Source organism: Camellia sinensis, chromosome 12, assembly GCF_055761805.1.
Source record: "Camellia sinensis isolate YWXY chromosome 12, ASM5576180v1, whole genome shotgun sequence".
Taxonomy (NCBI): Eukaryota; Viridiplantae; Streptophyta; class Magnoliopsida; order Ericales; family Theaceae; genus Camellia; species Camellia sinensis.
The window spans coordinates 79,185,483-79,206,818 of NC_138972.1; the positions used below are offsets into that span (position 1 = coordinate 79,185,483).

General features: G+C 33.6%; 2 protein-coding genes across 6 annotated transcripts; both read left to right on the top strand.

Annotated features, from left to right (window-relative positions):
* The first annotated feature begins 7,598 nt into the window (after nucleotides 1-7,598).
* On the top strand, nucleotides 7,599-17,338 carry LOC114296475 (beta-glucosidase 42). 5 transcript variants are annotated; one of them, XM_082899027.1, is made up of 7 exons: nucleotides 7,615-7,733; nucleotides 10,237-10,298; nucleotides 10,429-10,499; nucleotides 11,979-12,048; nucleotides 12,124-12,206; nucleotides 15,611-15,717; nucleotides 16,858-17,338. In XM_082899027.1, the coding sequence occupies exons 4-7, from the start codon at nucleotides 12,000-12,002 to the stop codon at nucleotides 17,015-17,017; spliced, it is 399 nt and encodes a 132-aa protein (XP_082755153.1). In that variant the 5' UTR covers nucleotides 7,615-7,733; nucleotides 10,237-10,298; nucleotides 10,429-10,499; nucleotides 11,979-11,999; the 3' UTR covers nucleotides 17,018-17,338. The 5 variants fall into 5 exon arrangements, with proteins under 5 accessions (XP_028096570.2, XP_082755154.1, XP_082755153.1 ...); XM_082899028.1 differs by lacking the exon at nucleotides 10,237-10,298 and having other exon boundaries at nucleotides 7,607-7,733; XM_082899029.1 differs by lacking the exon at nucleotides 10,429-10,499.
* Nucleotides 7,650-9,614, top strand: LOC114296474 (uncharacterized). The gene has a single exon (XM_028240768.2). The coding sequence runs from the start codon at nucleotides 7,650-7,652 to the stop codon at nucleotides 9,414-9,416; it is 1,767 nt and encodes a 588-aa protein (XP_028096569.2). The 3' UTR covers nucleotides 9,417-9,614.
* Nucleotides 17,339-21,336: the final 3,998 nt, after the last annotated feature.

Here is a 21,336-nt window from a genome sequence, read left to right on the forward strand (position 1 = left end):
ACTTCCTTTCCCTTATGCGTTCTTTTGCCCGTATGCTTGGAGGTGCTTGCTAGATGAGCACTTTCAGTCATTTCTTGCTTCAATCTCTCTTCCTCTTGCACACAAAATGAAATGAGCTCATTGAGAGTCCATTTCTCCTTCTGGCAGTTATAACTGACCTTAAATTGGTTAAATTGTGCAGGAAGAGAGATGAGAACTAAATGCATGAGCAAATCATCAGATAGGTCGAGCTTTAGTGCCTTAAGTTTTGAAGCAAGATGAGACATTTCCATGATGTACTCGCGAACATTACCCTTGCCTTTATACTTTATTGAAATCAAGCTTGCTAAAAGCGTGCTTGTTTCAGCCTTATCGTTTTTAGCAAAACGTTTTTGAATTTCTAAAAGAAATTCACTGGCAACGGTAACATCCTCTGTTATTGCACCCCGAAAAACTTCTGGAATCCCACGCTTCATGATCATAAGACTTAGCCTGTTAGAACGATCCCACTTTTCAAAGTACACAGTTTCCTCAGGAGTACTTTGTGTAGTGAGAGCATTCGGTTTTGGCATCCTTAATACCAAGTCTATGTCCATGCAGCCGAGAACAATCAATATGTTCTCTTTCCAGTCCTTAAAGTTTGTTCCATTTAACATTGGAACATTGTTCATGTTGGCAGAGATTGAAGTAGTCGACATTAAAGCTGAATCGAAAAGAAAATAAAAGGAATAAACAATTATACTCACATTAAGTTACCAAACAGATAATCTCTAAATAAATTAATTTAATGACAACATCTCAAGATACCTAGCACAACATTAATACCAAGCCTTTGGGTAGTGATATTAACTGTAAGTGGTATTCTTGTTGTAATGATCAAACATTGACAATAAGTTATGTCAAATAACAAATCTATCTTTTGATGGATTTATTATTCACATTAGGTTTCCTTGACAATTGGCACATGTTTATCACCACAAAATGTGTGTGTAATCTGCCAAGTCTTAATCATGTCTTTGGACCGATAAATACCCGCATGAGATACACAGACATGAATTTCAAAACATTCCATATAAAACAATCTAGACAAGAGAGATCACTTTTGTGACATCTTGTTTGAATTGACTTATATTTAGAACATTAGAAAATTAAATTTCCGTAGACGTTGTATGAAATTACATTAAATTTAAAGATTTCTAAATTTGTTACCCCGTATATGTTATATAATCTGCAGCAATCCCAATTATATACATATATATATAAATACATGATGTTCACCATTTGAAAAATGAACCGCCCATCCGAATTATGTTCCATTTCCAGAAAACAAAACAGAATTTGCAGCAGAGGGAAAAACAGAAATACAAAAAACAGAATCTGATTCCAAGAAACTAAATAGGATGAATAAAAGCATATCTATTCTGATAATACACATGATATAACCGCTCTGATACCACTTGTAACATAAATTTCAGAACATAAACCTTCATGTTTCGGATCATCTACCATGTATATCATCAAGAAATCAAGACAAAATGACATACCTGAATCCATCGATGAACGGTTAAACGGAAGCGTCTGATTGTCAATAAAACCTTGATATTGACTATGTTATTGCCTTCTAATCCTTTCCCCTTTGATGCCTTATGTTTCTCCTTGAGAGGATTTAGAAAAACAAAACAGTGTTCTTATCTTTCCACCTTAGGAAGGAATAGGGACCATAACCTTTTAAAGGTTGTAATTGGTTTTCATAACTGAAAGGTAATGAAAACCAATAAATTAACCATTATTGGTTTAAAACTGAAAGGTAATGAAAACCAATAAATTAACCATTATTGGTTTTAAAACTGAAAGGTAATGAAAACCAACTTTAACCAATATGTTTTAATTTCTATTTCTGCCCCTCATAGAAATGGAAATTATACAACTAGTATCTACACATTAGGTCCATAACACATATACCCTTAAGCCTATTAACTAAATTGAATCACTTAAATTGTAGGCTTCTTATAAATGATAACACCACATTTAATTATGTGGTCCCATTGAGACATTATCTAACAGGTTTTTCACATTTCATATCGTTTGATACAAAAAAAATGACCCAACAAAGGGGCTAGGTTTCACTCTGGTAATTTTTGACAACTTTGTAGAGATTTTCGATGAGATGAAAAACACTTCTAAAGATATGGGGTTTTTTTTGTCAAGAAAGGGGTTTGAAAGCTTCTCCCCTAATTTCTAGAATAGATTTTTTTTTTTTTTTTAACATCCACAATGGTCCACTATTTTTTTAATCTTTCTCCCTTATTATTGTGGGTGTTCTTCTTCTTCAATTTTGACTTTTGACAATGACCAATCAACAAGAATGCAATAGCAGAGTTGGGCAATGACAGCTAGGGGTGGGCGTCGTGTTAGAGCATCTCCAACCATACTCTCTAAAATGCCTCCTCAAAGTACACAGAAAACTACCTTCTTTATTTTGCCTAACTAGTTTAGCTAGTGTACACTCCAACCATACTCTTTATTTTAGCTAACCAATCAAACTAACTTAACTAATTTTTAAAAGAAAACTATTATAAACATTAATAAATAAATAAATAATCTTTTTATGACATGCTGCATATATTGACGTTAAAATATATAATTAAATCATTTATAAAAAAAAATATTTTCGAACAATCATATTATCTCAACGGTCATATTTTTAAACGGTAATATTCTCTCAACGGTCATATTTTAAAACGGTATTATTCTCTAACAGTAATATTTTCTAACGAACATATTCCTAACGATCATATATTTTTGTTTTTAAAAAGGATTTGCTCTTTCATTTTTACCAATTTGAACTATATTTCTCATCTTCATTCATTTTTTAATTATGATACAATTAGTGAAAGTCTTCCACCTGTGCCTCATGAGCGTACACCAGAACTTTTTGAATTCATTCAAAATCATCATCACATCAAAGATAGAGGAACTCACTCCAAACTCAAATAGGACTTGGTCGAACACTTGTGGACACTACATGGAGACTCCTTGTGAGAAATACTTGTTGGTTCTTGTTGATTTATGTACTAGTTTATATGCTTTAGTGAGTGTGTTTTCAAAAATATTTGTACTACTTTATGTGCTTTCAATAATATATCACTAGTGATTTATTTTTAATCTATGATCTTTAGTGATACCTAGAATAAATTTTTTCTATCAATAAAACAATAAAACAAGCCATACTAAAACAATAAAACAATATATCATTACAGCTTGTATCATATTTACTCTAAATAAAACAATACAAAATGTGCTACCAACAAGCCATATAAAAGTGATGTAATGAATTTAGGTTGTTTTACAAACCATTAGCAACAACAAGCAGCAACCCCAACTGATACAAGATATGCCAGCAAACCCAAAAATAAAATGCAGTCAAACTTAAATTAAATAAAAACATAGTTTCAAAGCTAAATATAAATAATTAATTCCTTTTATCAAGGATTTGCATCTGGCGTTGGTAAATATATTGTGCTTGCAATGGAGGCATCATACTTGTATCCATTGACATGATTCTCTCTTCCTCTCTCCCTTCTTCCAATGCAAGCCTTCGTTCCTCTCTCCTTTCCTCATTTTCAATCCTCCGTTCCTCTTGAAGATAAGATTTCTCAAATATCTTTATTTTCTTCTCATTTGTTATGTCGTTCTTTACCTTTATCTCTTTTAAGAGCTTCACAAAAGGCCACTCTGTAACATTATTTCCAACATCTTTGACTTTGTTTTTCTTTGCGGCCTTCCTTCCTGCTAGTGTTTCCACAACATCATAGTTATCATTGTCCCCTAAATTTATTGAATCTGGTGTACAAGGGGTAGACATTGCAGGAGATGCATTTTTTGTGCTTTTTTGCTTCTTCGTTGTTGTATCTTCCATCCATTTTGGTTGGGATCTCAATTCATTCCAAAAATGCTCAAAGGGAAAGTTCGATTGATACAAGTCTTTGTACAATTTTTTCGCATCCCGAATCTGAAAAATAGATTAAAGAATAGTCACTATCACATAATGAATAATATATATTCACTATAGGTACAAAATTAAATTCTAGTAATACCTTATCTTTTTCAGTCGAACCACTTCGATTCAACCATTCAACTTGAGCAAAACATCCACAAAATTTATTTGTGGCAAGTTGAATAGTCGACCACCGATTCATTAGAGAAGTTTGAGTTCTTTCAGAATAAAAGGTTTTGTACTTGTTGAAGTTCTCTCACACTCTTAACCGATATGCCTTTGACTTTTGCTCATTTCCTCTAATTGGATCTAAGCTAATATTAAGCCATGAAGATATGAGCATCATGTCTTCCTCTACGGTAAAGTTCCCTTTGCATTGTGATATCTTTGTGGTTTGAGTAATAATTTCAGGAGAGAATGATAAAGATTGACTCTCTTGTTGAGGAGATTCAGTGGTAACATCATGGTCAAGGTCAAACTCGTTGTTCATTAGGTTGCTAAAATATGCATTTCTTTGATATTTCATCTAAAGCACAATCATTCATACCACAAAATGTGTATTATATCAACAATAGAATTCATAGAGTGAACACAAGAGCTGAAATTGTGAAACATCAAGCAGAACCCATTAAAAGATAATGGTAAAATAAAATAAAACCAAGTACTCAAAGGTTATATAAATCTCATACACAGTTTGAACTTATTATACAAGGCCCACATACGTTGGGTTGCATGAAGAACTTTTTCAAACAGTCAATCTTTTCCAAAACTGTATTACTATCCTCTTCTAAGGAAATATCACCTTTGTTCTTAAGGTTATAACAAAATGAATCACTAAAATCTCTGCTAATTATTCGGTTCCCATCAGTAACCAACAATGGCCTCACTGTTGGTGTAAATGGTGATGGAACTAAACTAAACTCAAACTCATCCTTTTGAGCCTGCAATCTATACAGCTGAGCAGTGAGGTAACTTTTTAAAGGGTTCAATGGTTTAACAGAAAACTCGCGAGACCTTTTACTTCTATGAGGCTTGCTCTTTGCTAATCTATAAGTCTCAAATCCCAGTAAAGCATCACCAAAATTATCAAAACCCTCATTCTTTTCACCAATTCCAATCGCATTGTCCTAAAAAATTTCTTTTCCTTGGAATCCTGGTGGAAAATTCTTTGTCATAAGCACATTGTAATTCTCATAATTCTCTACATTTGCCAAAACTTTAGCATCACTGTCACTTGTAGATGCATTTCTAGTTGCCAAACTACCACTACGTCGGTCCAATTCATGAAACCTCCAATCTAAAACTGATTCATCATGTTCTCCCCCTAAAGAAACATCTTCTCCCAATCCTTTTCGCACCGATCCGCAGAACGGGCTATTTTAGTCATGCATTTGCTGAAGCAAATATTGGGATTTGGATTGCCTGTGAATTGAATTCCCATCTGATAACTCATTTTTCCCTGACAAGTTTTACAAAATACTAAATACCCAGCTCCAACTACTGCTGCAACAACCCATAAATCCATTCATTCTCTCTCTCTCTCTCTCTCTCTCTCTCTCTCTCTCTCTCAAAAATTCCAAAACAAAACTTGAATTTTCCTTCAGTTACAATTGATCAAAATCTTGAAATGAAAACAATTATAAATTCATAGCAAATGACGAGAGCTTGAACTCAAAACCCAGAGGCAACAATCAAGTTATTAATAAATAAATAAATAAATAAAAGAAAGAAAGAAAGAAAAACAACAAAAAGAATAACAAGCCAAATATGAAAGATTGAAACTAATAATATGTAGATGAAAAAAGCATATTAAAGAACAAGAAACAAACTTTCATGTGCTCTGTACAATCGTCAAAGTAAGAGGAAGAGAATCAAAAATCGAACAGAACCCAATTGAGGAAAACTCGAGCACTGCAAAACACATGAATGGAAAGAAATAATCTGCTCTGAAAACTGTTCAACATTCAAAGCCGTAGTCGAAATTGATTGGAAAGGTATAAGAGAAGGCATTGTAAAAACCGGTTAGTTTGAAAATGACTCGTTTGGTACAACGTTTGAGAGTGGCAACGACATTTTAGAGCCACCCACCACCACCAAATATTTGGGTTGGGGACCCAATATACGGCAATAATAGGAACCCCATTGAGTCCAATAAATTGATGACAAACATACCACGAAACAAAGAAAGAAATCAAAGTGAAGCAAAGGTATTGATTTAGGGTTCAAAGAGTTCTAACCTTGAAATCCAATGTCCAGACCTCTTGAATCTTCCTAAATCGCAAGAAGTAAACTAAGCTTAGCGAGATCAAACAGAAGGAGAAAGGTTTCGTAGTGCAGGAGGTGGGTTGAGAGAGATCGTTAACGGGAAAGAACAAGGAACGGAGAAAGAGAGAGAAAGAGAAAAAGAGTCACTTGAGTTGGCGGAAACACACTTTGCCTAGCAATGGAGGCTAGCTACCTGTGGAGAGCCAAAACGAGAATGGGCAAAATGTCTCGCCATTTGCCTCATGCGTTGGAGCCCTAGAAATGCAGCTTCAATGGGCAAAATGCCTAATTCTCTCCATTTGCCTCATGCATTGGATATGCTCTTATGTCGGGTCGTGTTCGTGTTGTGTCATCTTGAGTTTGTGTCAGAATGACTTAAACACTAACTTAACTTGTTTATTATTTCGTATTATCGTGTCATGCCATTTTCGATCCGTATCCAGTTCATGTCATATTAACGTGTCATGTCAAAAAATTTCACTACTAACTAAAAATATCAAATGTATGAAAAAAATTCAAAAATTTCTTCAGAATTAAATTTAATGAAACTAATCTCCATTAAATGAAAATATATATAAAAATATTTGATATTAACTTAATTTTATTTTTTTAATTTATAAAAATTATATTTTATTATTATATTTTTTACTAGTTTAACTCAAATAATGAACAAAAAATTCATTAAGCTCAATTAAAAGAAAAAAAAAATCTATATTAAATTTAAGATTGTATTTTATGTACTTTTTAATAAATTTGATATAATTACGTAAGAGATTAAAAATGCTATAATACTCTTTAGTGGAAATAATATTAAATATGTAACTAATTTTTATTATACGGGTTATTCGTGTCTATTTCTTATTATACAGATTGGATACTAACCCGGCCTGTTTAATCTTCATATTATCGGGTCGTGTACGTGTTCGTGTCAGGAAATGATCAATCCTAACCTAATAATTTCATATACAGTTCGAATCGTGTTATTGTACCATGTCACAAATTCTCCTTCTTATTGACATCAAAGATAACAGTGACAATGAGACTGACAACTGAATAGAAGTTTAAATTGAATTGTCTATTTATCATACCACAACTAAATAGAAATTAAGTTACATAAACAATTGAATCAACTAAAAATATAATAACCTAACTACAATTGATACATAAATAATCAGAATTCCAAACCCTAAATTTTCAAGTTCAAACTTTTTTTTGGTGTGAGTGGGGTATAAAACGCTGCGTTTTGCAGCTTCTTTCAATCCTGGCCTTCCGTCACCACGTGTCATCCTCTCAGCAATTCCAGTCCACGATCACTTCACCAAATTCACCCCAGAGGATCCTTGTCCCAAAACCATATCTAAAACCATCTTAGGGTTTTCACATAGAGATACAGATAGAGAGAGAGAAGATGTGGAGATCAATAGTTGCAAGAAGAGGAGGATCAAGGCTGCTGCATTTAATCCTAAACTCTCATCCTTCTCCTACTCCTCAGGTACTTAACTATGAAGCCCAAACCTTCATACAATCTTCATTTCATTCACATTTCACTCAGAAAATCCCATCTTCCCTAAACCCTAGGTTTTTCTCTCACGATTCATCAGACCCTAGTAATGATGTTGTTGTTGAATCGCACGTTGATTCGCCTGTTTCCGAAACCAATGATGGCTTTGATGCTACTGCTTTCACTCATGAAAAAGACATTGTTTTTGAGGAAAATCCTGTTTATGTTGCATCAGTATCTGACAATGGACCTACTTCATCGTTCGATTTTGATAAATTAGTTGAGAAAGATGAAATACGTGAGGTCGATTTTGAGCAGTTAGAGAGTGTGTTGTCTCTGCTTCAGAGCTCTAGTACTAGTACTAGTAGTGCTGATGGGTCTTTAGAATCGAGCCTTGAAGGCATGGATTTGACTTTACATCAAGAGTTTGTGATAAGGGTACTCGAAACCCCCCTTGTTCCAGGTGACAATTTAATTGCCTTTTTCAAATGGGCTTCAAACAAGCCAGAATTCTCGGTAACTACGGGGAGTGTGTGGGTTCTTGTTCAGGCAATTTCTAGTGCTCTTAGGAAGAAAGACGCGTATGCTTTGTGGGATTTGATTAAGGAGATTGGGGTGAAGGAGAATGGTGTTTTGAATGAGGAGATTCTCAATGAGCTGATATCTCTTTTTTCAAAGTTGGGTAAAGGCAAGGCTGGATTTGAAGTGTTTAACATGTTTGGGGAATTCGGGTGTGTCGCGGATGCTGAAACGTTTTATTTCACTATTGAAGCCCTTTGTAGGCGCTCGTTATTTGATTGGGCTTGCTCTGTTTGTGAGAAGATGCTAAATGTTGGAAAATTGCCTGAAAGTGAGAAAGTTGGAAAGATTATATCTTTTTTGTGCAAAGGTGCTAAGGCTAAAGATGCTCATTTGGTTTACTTGTTGGCAAAGGATAAGGATAGATACCCACCTCGATATTCTGTTAATTTTTTGATCAGTTCATTGTGTGGAGGGGACGAGACTGTTTCCTTAGCTTTAGAGATGTTAGAAGACTTCTCTGGAGAAGAGAGAAAATATGCAATTAAGCCATTTTCATCTGTTATTAATGGGTTGTGTAGAATCAAAGATGTTGATGGAGCAAAAAAGTTACTGTTTAAGATGATTGATGCAGGTCCACCTCCTGGAAATGCAGTCTTCAATTCCATTATCAAGGGTCTCTCCAAGGCTGGAGATATGGATGAGGCAAGGAAAATGATGAGATTGATGGGGACTAGGGGTCTGAAACCTGATGTATACACTTACAGTGTCATTATGAGTGGTTACGTGAAGGGGGGAGAGATGGAGGAGGCTTGTAAAGTTTTGGCTGAAGCCAAAAAGAAGCACTCCAATTTGAGTCCCATGATTTATCATACACTCATTCGTGGATACTGCAAACTTGAAGAATTTGACAAGGCACTGAAGTTGTTGGATGAGATGAAGGAGCATGGAGTTCAGCCTAATGCTGATGAGTACCATAAGCTGATCCAATCTCTTTGCCTGAAGGCTTTAGATTGGGGAAAAGCAGAGAAGCTGCTAAAGGAGATGAAAGAAAACGGGTTGCATCTTAATGGGATCACAAAGGGTCTTATAAAAGCAGTTAAGGAGATGGAAGAGGAGGAAGTCAGGAGTGCTGAAGTAACTGTTGGGGCATAACTTAGCATCAGCTTACTGAAGTGAATGCAATATGAGATGTCAAGGCTCCATCTCTGGAGACTTCTTCTTCTTTTTGCTTGTAGCTGTTTTCATGAGATATATAAAAGAGGAATGCATTGTAGGCTCTCTTTTTGAAATCCTGCATTGTAAACTTCTCACATCCATTGGAATGAAGGAAAAAGTTTTGTTCTTTGGACCTATCTATTCTAATTTCATATCATGCTATGGTATTCAAAGCCATATGGGTTAAATAAATCTTTTGATGCTGAATAAATCTTACTCGTTTATGCAAATGTTTGCTGACCTTTATCACATGGTTCTGAAAATTTATTGAATCTTGATTATGTTTTTATTTATTTATTTATAGCCATGTGAAAATAGACATGGTGATGGAGCCAATTCAAAACTTGAAACATAATTTGGAGGGCTAAATTTGGCTCTCTGTATTTCCCTCACTCACAATCCTATATATTCCTGGTATTTTTTTTTTTTAAATGGAATTACTTTCCAGAAATTTATGTACGATTGGCAAATGATTTTCTCAAACATCATGCCTGTAAAAGGGGCAAATCATCCACTTACCAATCCATTGGTCTTTACTATAGAATTTGTTTACTACATGAAAAACTATGACTTGCATTGTATCGTTGAATTTCAACAATATAATTTTGAGAGAGGTTATACTTATCAAGAACAAAAAAAAAAGGTTTTGATAAAAGTTGCTTAATACATAACTTTTCAGTTAGCTAACCTATAAAGCCTATAGATTAAGCAAACCTCAAGATCTTTGAACTTCATCTCTTTCTTCTTGTTAATTTAGGTTGGAATGAGGGTGGTAGAGGTTCTAGTATTATTTGGGATTCTTTTTTTGGCATACTGAAGGTATGCTTTCCTATAGACCCATACACCATCTATTCCATTACAATGACCTCTGAGTGTTGTATGCATGAATGTGGTATTGGTTAGCTTGTTTGTTAAAATTTATGGTCTTTTAACTTTCTTGCTGTAATAGGAAAAATTTGTAATGGAAGTAATGGAGACATTGCAGTGGATCAATATCATCATTACAGTTCAGACTTTTGAGTTGAGTGAATACTATTATATCGGCTTTTTTGGACTATGTAACTATGAAGAAATGTAGTTTCCCTTTGTTATTTCATATTTTGTTTTGTCCCTCGGTTATATTTAGCCGTTAGGGCTACTTTTTATTTATTTATTTTGTGTTAGTCAAACTTTGTATTGGTCACCGAAGTTACCGTGGCAAAGCATAATAGAGAGAAAACAGTAAAAATGTATTATTGCATTGATACAATAGATTCAATTTTATTTTTCCCTCAAATTTTCTCGTGGATGAATTGCTTTTCTTAATTTTTTTTAATGCTTCATGATTTTGAAACTAGAAATTTAATTATCTGGACCTAGTTTCTACATGGTTGTTTCCTGTGAAGGTTTTGTTTTAATTTAGAAAGGATAATTTATGCATGTAACTGGGTGTGTTGATTAATTCTTCAAGATGTGACCTTTTTCTTTAATCCTTAGCATTTCTAATTTTAATCTTTTCTATAAATAAATGCAATATTGACCTTTTAGCTAAGTTGGGATTTGGTGCTTATCGTTTTTCCATATCATGGTCTCGTATATTTCCAGGTAATGTCTCCTTTTTAATCATCTTTGGTGTATTTCAATGTTACTTCTAAGCTTTTGAAATATTTAGATTTGCATTGAGCAATAAGGAGGTAGATCCCTTAACAAGAGGTGAGATATTTTTCTTTTCATTTTTCTTTCGGATCAAATGTGAGGTGTGCTCTCTTTGGCTACTTTTCATAGGCACTTATTATTTTTATTTTGATTGTTGAGGTCTTGTTGTATCTTTTTTTATTGTGTTTCTTTTATTCTTTCAAATACATTGCTTTGCCAAATGAAAGTTTGCCAACCTTTTCTTGTATATAATGGTTCTGGTCCGGGTAGAGCTTGTTAGTTGGGTCATTGTACTCTTTTGGGTGGCACCAAGGGGTGTCATTTTAGAGCTAGTTAATTGTTTGTGATTTGATTATGAATTGGCTTAGTAATTGAGATTTGGATTGTATTGATTGGATCATCCATCAAGCATTTGATATTTGGCCTAACATCTTAGGCCTGATTCAACTAATTGACTATTGAAATATCCAGATATCAATTTTCATTTAGGAGAAGTTTAAGTTTTTCAACACCATTTTGTCCTTTAGTCTTGCGCAAAGTTACAATGCTCTATGAATTGATGCCCTATCTATTTGCTCCCCTTCCTTTTGTGCTTCCTTACAAACAAAGCTAGTGTTTATGACACCATGTGTTTTCCGCTCCCTGTGCTTTTGGCAAAGTTAGTATAATGTATGTTTTAATTGTAGTCCATTTGTCCCCTCCATTTCTATTCATCTTTATTAATGAAACATACGAAGTAATAATATGCCCTTTTTGTTTTTTTTATGAAGAAATGATGTTGTAATTACTATGCGTATTTCTATGTTTCCTTTCCTTCATGATGACCAATTTAATCAGTTGTTTTGGTTTTCTCCATGCTTGCAGATGGTTTGGGTACAAAATTGAATGAGGAAGGGATTGCTTACTACAACATCATTAATGCTCTGCTTGAAAGGTGTATGAAGTCATTTGTTGTTCATTTCCATCTACTTTCAACAATAATAAATAACTTGCAGCTATGTTCTTGCAGGCATCCAGCCTTTTGTAACTCCGTACCACTGGGATCTTCCATTGAATCTTCATGAGTCAATGGGAGGGTGTTTGAATGAGCAGGTTGTATAACTGCTGTCCTTGTTTGTCATCAAGTAATTGTATTGTTTCCAAGCATCTATATATTAACTAAATATTTATGCCTCTATTGACGTCAATTGAATACATTAATATGGCTCTTTAATATCTTTAGGCATATAGGTTAATTGCAGCGAATATTTTCTTACTTTAAATTTTTGAAAGATGTGTCAGACATACGTGAAGCGAAGTCCCACATTGCCTAGGTATTAAAGTAATGTGAGGTATATAAGTGTGAGGGTGCTCTCACCTCAATAGCTAGCTTTTGGGGTTAGGTTCTACGCAAGACTGTATAACTACATAAGCATGACATATGCCTTACACATCGTCATCCAGGCCTCCACGTGTCAGCCTGATAAGGACACGTGTTCTGTCACATCGAACTTACTTTGAGGGACCAATGACACTTCAAAAGTGCTTTGGTCTAGGACGAAACCAATTGAGGCTTGCCTTCTTGGTACCCTATGGGGGCCAAGTGTTTATGTTCCATGGGTTTTAGGAGTCTATGTCACCTCAAGGCTTCACTCCGAACATCTTTTCAACCTCAGCCAGGAGGCAGGGCTTAGCCATTCTGAATAGCTTGGCTTGCCTAATGCTGCCATATATTGTAGAGTCCAAAAATAATTCCAAACTTTACTGCTTTTTTTCTCTTGACAGCATTGATAATAGCAAGCACATCCATCTTCCATGACTTAATGCATAATGATGAATCTCCATTCACCCTAGAGGACAATCACGATAGTGGGCAATAGATGTTAAAAAATATTGCAGATATTTAGAATTTCAAGTGAGAATGCCCTTTAACAGAAAATAACTTTTAAATGGTGCCCTTGATGGATTTTCTTAATGACTAATAGTTCCACAAAATTGTTCCTTTGTATGCTTCAACTAAGTTACTATATAGGAATTTCCCACTTTAATCTTGAATGTGTTCTCACATAATAGAGAGCTGTGGAAACTCTTTTGACTGATGCTTAATTTCAATTCAAGAAACTACAGATTAATTATTATTATTATTTTTTGTATTATATAGTTTTTCAAAGAAGTTATCATTTTTCACAAAATGAAGATGTGGTTACTATTGCCTGTTGCATAATTTCACTATGAGAAACGCATTTTGCAATAATGTGTATATGTGTGTGTGTTTTAAAAGCTTTCCTCTCTCAAGAAATGAAAATGGTGTAGTAGCTATTGCTTGATTAGACAAGGTGAGCAAGACAATAAGAAAGAGAAAGAAAAGTTGAGAGACCTTGGGATTCAGCACCTCAGCACAAAGCATGGCAAAAAACATTTGAATTCAGCACCTCAGCTGAAAACATAGCAAAATCCAAATGATAATTTTAAATTTCTTCCAAAATCTACGTTCTATCTTGGCTCCATTTGCATGGAATGTTAGATTTGCTAGAAATCTCACCAATAGGGAGGTTGGTGAGTTAGCTTCCTTGTTTTCTCGAATTGATCGTTTGTCTTTGGATTCTTCCTTGAGTGATAAATTGTTTGGCTTTCGCATTCTTCTGGAGTTTTTTTTTTTGGCAAATCCTTTTTTGGACAAATCATTGAGAAGCCAAATATTCTGTTTTTTCCTCCTCACAAAAGAATCTAGAAGTCTTTTGCGCCTCTCAAAGTGAATTTTTTTATATGGTCTTTGGTTCATGGAAGTATTTTGACCAATGATGTCCTTCAAAAGGGGAGGCCTAACCGTTATCTTTCTCCTCAATGGTGCATTATGTGTAAGGGTGAGGGGGATACTCATAATCATCTTTTCTTGCATTGCCTAGTAGCAAGGAGCTTGTGGCAACAGTTCTTTTCGTGGGGTGATCTTGCTTGGCTGGCACCCGAATCATGTAGTTCAATGCTCTCTGTTGATTTTCAATTTCTGAGTTTAAATAAGAAAGTGAAGGTGTTGGGGCTTTGTGCAGTTTTTGCTCTATTTTGGGTCATATGGTTGGAAGGAATGCAAGGATCTTTGAGGATAAAAGTATTGATGTCTCTTCAATGTGGGGAAAGATCAGATTCCTGGCGTCTTTTTGGGCTTCAGTGGCTCCCCCATTTAGGGGAATTCCGCTTTTTTTGATTTCTAGTGATTGGAAGTCTGTGTGCAATTTTTAGTCTTTTCGGTTTTTGCTTTTGAGGACTTCTTGTCCTCTGTATTTCTTTTTGTCTCTTTTCTTCATTTTAATAAAATTTCTGTCGTTGCTGATCACAAAAAAAAAATGGCAGGCCCTCTAGTGAAATTTTTTTAGCATAAGTTCATGGTAAAACCTTCTGATTGCATAAATATTGGTCAAGGAATAAAGGGTTTGGTTACACTATTTAGGTAACCCTTAGAAGTGCAAGATCTTTTAATTTTGATTCATTGATCGGCTGATGAAAATCCTTCTGCAGCCATTTCCTGCATACTCGTGTTATAAGCGATGGACACGTGTTTAGATTTATGTTTTTTTTTTTTTTTTGATAAATGAAAAAAAAATTCTAAACACGTTTAGAATTTAATTGTTAGGACAAATACAAAAGTTTCAGTATTTTACTTATTTCTTAAAGAAGACGAAAATAATAAGATTAAAGTAGTACCCTACTTGTTCAGAATTGTCGAATTGATGTATCCTTAATGTGTCATTTGTTCTATGTCCATACCCATACTTCATAGAAAGTTAGGATCAATAAGAAAATATAATAAATTGGATTTTAACAATTAAACAAGCAAGTGAACTTACATAAAACATTTTTGCGTATGCCACTTGTGCAAAAGGGAAAATCACAGGGCAAGTTGTGGACTGTTTTTTATTTGAACATAAACATTTAGATGTAATATTGAAATGGTACTGTGACAGTATCTATTGAAAATTTAAAAATAAACTGGCTGCTGGCTCTAAAACTAATACCCAATTTCTAAAGAAGCACATCATTAGAAAATTACAGTGGTTTCTCCCCATTGTTTGAGCTTATGTGTAATTCAGTACTACAAATTATAAAATTTTTTTTTTTACAAACATATCCTAGACGTACCCATATTCCAATTTTTTAGATTTTGGGTATCACCATATCCGTAGATGTGCTTATAACATTTGAAACCTTCTTTGTGCACGTGTATAGAAGGAAAACTAGGGAATTTTAGAAATGAGGAAAGCAAAATGAGATAAGGCTGATCTAGAGTGCTGCATTCCTCGTCTGTGCAAGTTTTTTAAATAAGAAAACTAGCTCATTTAGAAATGAGAAAAAGTTGTACCAGGAGTGCTGCATTCGTTTTAGTAGTAGTATATGTTTGGAAGTATAATTAAGAGGTAACTGATCTGAGGATATGCTGTAAATGGTCGAAAATAACTTCATTATTAGTCAATTAACTTACTCTATAATTACTTATATAATATTTGGCTGTATTACATATGCAGGTATGGATGATGAAGATAATGACTGACCCTCTCCATGAGATGCTAGATGACAAATTGAGCGTTTGTTACTATAAAAGCTACCTTGCAGCTGTTTCTCAGGCAATTAAGTGCGTAACTTTTACTAAATGTCACTCATTTTGTTTTAAACATACGCGTATTTCATAGCTGCTACTTCCTGGTGATGCCTGCTTAGCTCTAGTGCTCCACATGCATTAATATTCAGTTCTTTGATTTCAATCTCCTCTAGAGGTTTTGAGACCTTGACAATTCCTGCCATTATTGACCAGATAATTTCAAATCTCATTATGCCTAGTCACTATACAGAGGGTACTGCCATTTTTTTCAAGAAATATAACAGGTGGATTAATAAAATACTCTACAGTGAAACAATTATCGAGTCCATCCATGTCTTGATGGGCGGCGCTTTCATTGATGACTGGTTAGAGATTGCAATCAGATGACCTGAACTCTCATCTTTAAAAAAATAAAATAAAATAAAATAAAAAAATTTGGGTAGAGGAGCCAATCTCTCGTCATGCTTGTATTTGAATCACGCATATGCATGCACAGGTCTGAAGATGACATCATTTGGAAAGACTTGTGCTCATCATTAGCATACTGCTAATCTTTTTTATTTTTTCCCTTTTGGGTTATGGGTGTGTTTGTCAACAAAAGCTGATTAAGAAAAAAGAGGTTTCTATGATGCTGATATGGTTCATATTATTGTTTTCAACAAGGGCAAATTACATATACACCCCTCGAGGTTTGGCTAAATTACAAATGCCCCCCTGAGGTTTCAGAAATTACGAATTCCCCCCTGAATGCTATATTTGCATAAGAAATTAGGGGGTAATTTGTTATGAAATATAAACCTCAGGGGGCAAATTGTTATGAAAATACAAACCTCAGGGGGCGGGATGTAATTTCTGAAACCTCAGGGGGGTATCTGTAATTTAGCCAAACCTCGAGGGGTGTATATGTAATTTGCCCTTTGAATGAACAATTAAATTTGTATGGATCAATTGTTGTACCAATGTGGAGGTTCTGCCTTGCCGTGCTCATGAATGTGATCAAGGTGGGGCATATGATGCTGCTGCTATCATTGGTTCTAGTATCTATTGCAATGGTTTTCTGTTTGCATGTGCACATCTGGGCGAGTGTTTGAGTGAACATGCCTCTATGCTCGCACAGTAGTCTTTCTATACATCTATAAATGATGACATTGTTATTATGGCACACACGAACAGGGATGGAACAGATGTGAGGGTTTATTTTGCATGGTCATTACTGGACAACTTTGAGTGGAGTTCTGGCTATACCAAACATTTCAGCTTGATTTATGTGGACAATAAGAATGGGCTTTTTTGGCACCTGAAATCTTCTGCTTATTGGTTCATGCATTCTTGAAAGGTTGAGGAGACGACAAAAATGGCAAAGAAGAGTAGTATAACCACTAAACCCTCGGCATCGCAGGTCTTTCATTCAGCATCCTTTCATACCTTACCTTGCATTCTATGCTGCCAGAGGTTATTTTGCCCGCTTTGTCAACATGTTACTTTTTTTCTGTTATCATTTACTATATATGTAGTTCAAATCTGGAGTAATATCTGTGTACTTTCCATTATAGACTATACATTGCAGATGCTTGGATTATTATTCTGAAGTTTATTAAACCATCTTCCAAGAAACGAAAGCCAAGTCTTAAGAAACTGGGTGTTTATCTGAAAACTCTTCTATACTTGGTTTTTGTTTTATCATCTTTGCTCCATTTAAAATTGGGTTTGGTGGTGATGGTGGTGAGTGGGGTGTGCAATTGTGTGCATCAAGAGACCAAGGTTTTAGGATACAAATATAATTAAAAGAATTAAAAGATGGCCTGTACCGAGATGATTAATTTTGTGAAAATATAATTATTATCTTATATAAGTCACTTTTGTTTTTTTGTTTTTTACACTACTTTCTCTCTCTCTTGTTAAAAAAATAATTAATAAAAGTAATAAAATAGATAGATTCGTCAAATTGGCACTTGAGAAGTAATAAAATAGATAGATTCGTCAAAGTGGCACTTGAGAAGCCTCCACTTTTGGCTATATTTGGTTGGGGTTGGACCAAATATCAAATTCTATTCAATATACATAATTAGTGCAATATTTAAACCTCAAGTTATTTTCATTTTGCATTTTAAAATAGAGGTCCACCCACATGGACGCCATATTGGAATTCCATTCTTCTTCTTTTTTTTCTTTTTTCTTTTTTCTTTTTTATTAAATAGTAAACAAAAAGGCAAAACTCATATATATTTAGGTAGGATTCTTTTCTCTTTACAGAACAGCTTTGAATGAGACTGCCTGCCCACATTCTAACAACCAAAACCATATCCATGTTCTCCACTTCTTTAAATATATATATATATATATATATATATATATATATATATTTTAAAGAAAGATTAAAAATAATAGTAATAATTAAAGGGAAGAAGTTGACAATGTCATTTGATATTTGCTTTTTTCTATCATTTTTCTTATTATTATAGAAAAGTGAGGTTAGATAGAAAACAAAACAATGTTTTAGAGGATCCGCATCAGTCTCAATAAATTTTAGGGCTGAGTAAGGAATCCGTGAAATCCGTAATCCGATCCAGTCCAGTCCAATCCGATAGGTTTTGATTGATTTTTTGAATCCGCGGTTTAGTTCCGGATTGAAGAATTAAAAATCCGTAGTCCACGGATTGGTTTCGGATTGAACCCCGCGATTCCAGATTGGAATCGATCCGGACCGTATATAAATAGTCTATATTTTTATTATGCATCATCCCCCATGATATCTTCTTTTATGCTATATGAAATCTAAACCCAAACCTAAAACCGTATAATATCTTCTTTTATTACTTTTGTTTGTTAGTTTTTAATTTTAATTTGTAATGGTCTAAATACTTATGGTGAAACCAATTTTCTTCTGATTGTTTAAATTCTAGAATAGTATGTTGCTATTATAAAAAAACATGTTGCTATTGTGAAACTAATACAGTGCTATGTTTATGTTTTTATGAAATTAAAGTGTTATATATATATATATATTTGTTATTTAATTATGTGAATCCGTGGTTGTAAACCGATCCAATCCGTATTTAAATGGATTGGTTCGAATTGATTCCATGATTTAAACGGATTGGATTGGTTCCAATTTTTCAAGAACCGTAGATAACGGATTGGTCTTGGTTTTACCTCAATCCGGTCCAATCCGGACCATGCTCACCCCTAGTAAATTTTGAGCCAAATCATAACTCAAAATTCACTTTTGTATTTTGGCTAGCTTTTTTTTAATGTACACACTCTATCAAACTCTCTATTCTAAAATTCTATTTCATTAAAATATTATGAACAAGCAAGCATAAATAAGGCTCAAGACAACAGCAAATTAACACCAGAGCAATAGCAGAGTAGCAGCAACACAGGACGGCCGAACCCACTGAGGGGCAGTCAACTGGCCAGACGACCGATCAGGCCAAATTTGAGCACTTTCCTTCTTTTGTCACAGTGCACTCACGGGACATCTGAGAAGATATCTGGGTGGACAACCGGCCATGGCTTTTTGGTCCAAAAAATATAATAAAAAATAAATTAACGTATGAATAGTGTCTCGCTTAAATAATATAAATGAAGATAAATGAATTAAAAATTGTAAAGTCAGTGCACAGTAGCTCATCACGCTTAGCGAGTTACTGTTGCTCAAGGACATTTTCCCGTGACTTAGGCGAGTTTGATGGAGTTCAATTCAGAGTTTTAGGCTAGACAAAATGGCAAAATGGAGCAAGTAGCAAGGCTACTGCTGATGCTCTTAATTGATGGTTATTGAGGATCAATATCGTCAACTAACACTCCAAAAATATTTATCAAAATGGTTGGAATGGAATGAAGTAGAATATATCTTCTTCTTCTTCTTCTTTTAAGTTTATGAGGTTATGTTGGGGGTAAGTCATATTAAGACAACCCATTTTTTAATTTGACATTTTTTTTCTATCTGGTCTCTCTTTTTTTATTTTCATATGTTTTATTTATTTTATAATTCACAAGTAGTTAAAGCTTATTAGTAAAGGTAGTTGTTATCTTCACATTTAACCTTTTTTGGACCCTGCAATGAGTTTTGAAATAGCCCTCATTATTGAATTCATATATGTTTTGTTAAATTTTATTTTATTATTATTATTATTATTTTTTTTTTTTTTTTGTAAATAATGGTCAAAATCTGTAGGTTAAAAAAATCCGAATCAATTTAAAGCTTATATACACTTTGTTGAACTACTACCACAAAGAACATAAAAATAAAATATAGAAAAATGCTATGAATCCAAGTTCCCCAAATTTACTTGAATTAGAGTTGTATAGTTGAGATTTAATTTGTGTAGTGTGAGATTCGTATATAAAAACGTATTTGTATCTTGTTTTTTGATTTTAAATTTTGAATTTGTAGAGTAAAAAGGGATTCGTGGAAAATGAACATGATGTGGGAAAGTAAAATGAAGTAAAAAATATTTCTTTTTTATTTTTTGCTTGGGTTAGAAAATTGAGAAATGAGATGAATACATATTGTTAAAAAGAATAATATTTTTTGTTTTTTTATTCATAAAATGAGTATGCATAAGTAATTTGATTTTCTTTTCGTTTTCATTTTTATTGATAAATTTAACATCCAAACTATAGAAAGGAAGAGAGTTATAGTAGATATAACTGAGGTTAAGAAAAAAATTATTAAGTGCCCTTACAATAATGTTCAACTCCAATTAAGGTTTATTTTAAAAGAAATGGCTTCCCTCTAGATTGGAGGGTACTATTGGGCCCGTTTTGATAATCCAAATCGTTAAATGTGTAGACCTCGTCGAGTAATACATGCCTATAAAAAATCACATTGATTGGATATTGATAGTTATATGATCAAATTAATTTTGTATGAAAAAAATGAACGGTGAAAATAAATGGATTACAAAAAATTGATTTGATCACATAGCTATCAATATCCGATCAACGTGATGTTTTAAAATGTATAGTACTCGACGAGTTTTATATATTGAACGGTTCAGATTATCAAAACAGAACTCGTGATAGCCTCCACGAACCCAACAGCACCCTCCAGTCCATGATCAGACCGGAGGGAAGCCATTCCCATTTTAAGAGTTAAGAAGTTAAGTCATTGGTTAAAAAAATAAGGATAAATTATCCATAGGTCTTATAGTTTGACTTAATTCCTATCAAATTCTATTGAAAATAAATCTTAATAAAATTGCCGTTAAAAATAATTTTTTTTGTGATGATTTTTTGTATATATCGCTAAAAATTAACAATTAGTAACTTTTTTTGTCACTTTTTTTTTATAAATTATCACTAAAACTTACAATTAATGACTTTCTGTGACGAGTTTTTCAAACTATTGCTAAAAGTTGAAAATTAATAACTTTTTTTTGTGACGATATTTTTAAATCTGTTGCCAAAATTTATAATTAGTGATATTTTTTATAACAAAATTTTTAAACCGTTATTGAAAATTAACAATTAGTGATGATTTTTTAATAGTGTTTAATAAAAAAAATATTATTAATTCTGATAAGACTTATTGGACAATAAGTCCACCTATTAAGACTTATACACAAGTCTTCCTAAAAATAAACCTATAAAAAAAACTAATTTATTTAGCATGGTCTTAACTTTTTGATTTTTCAAATGAGTTTA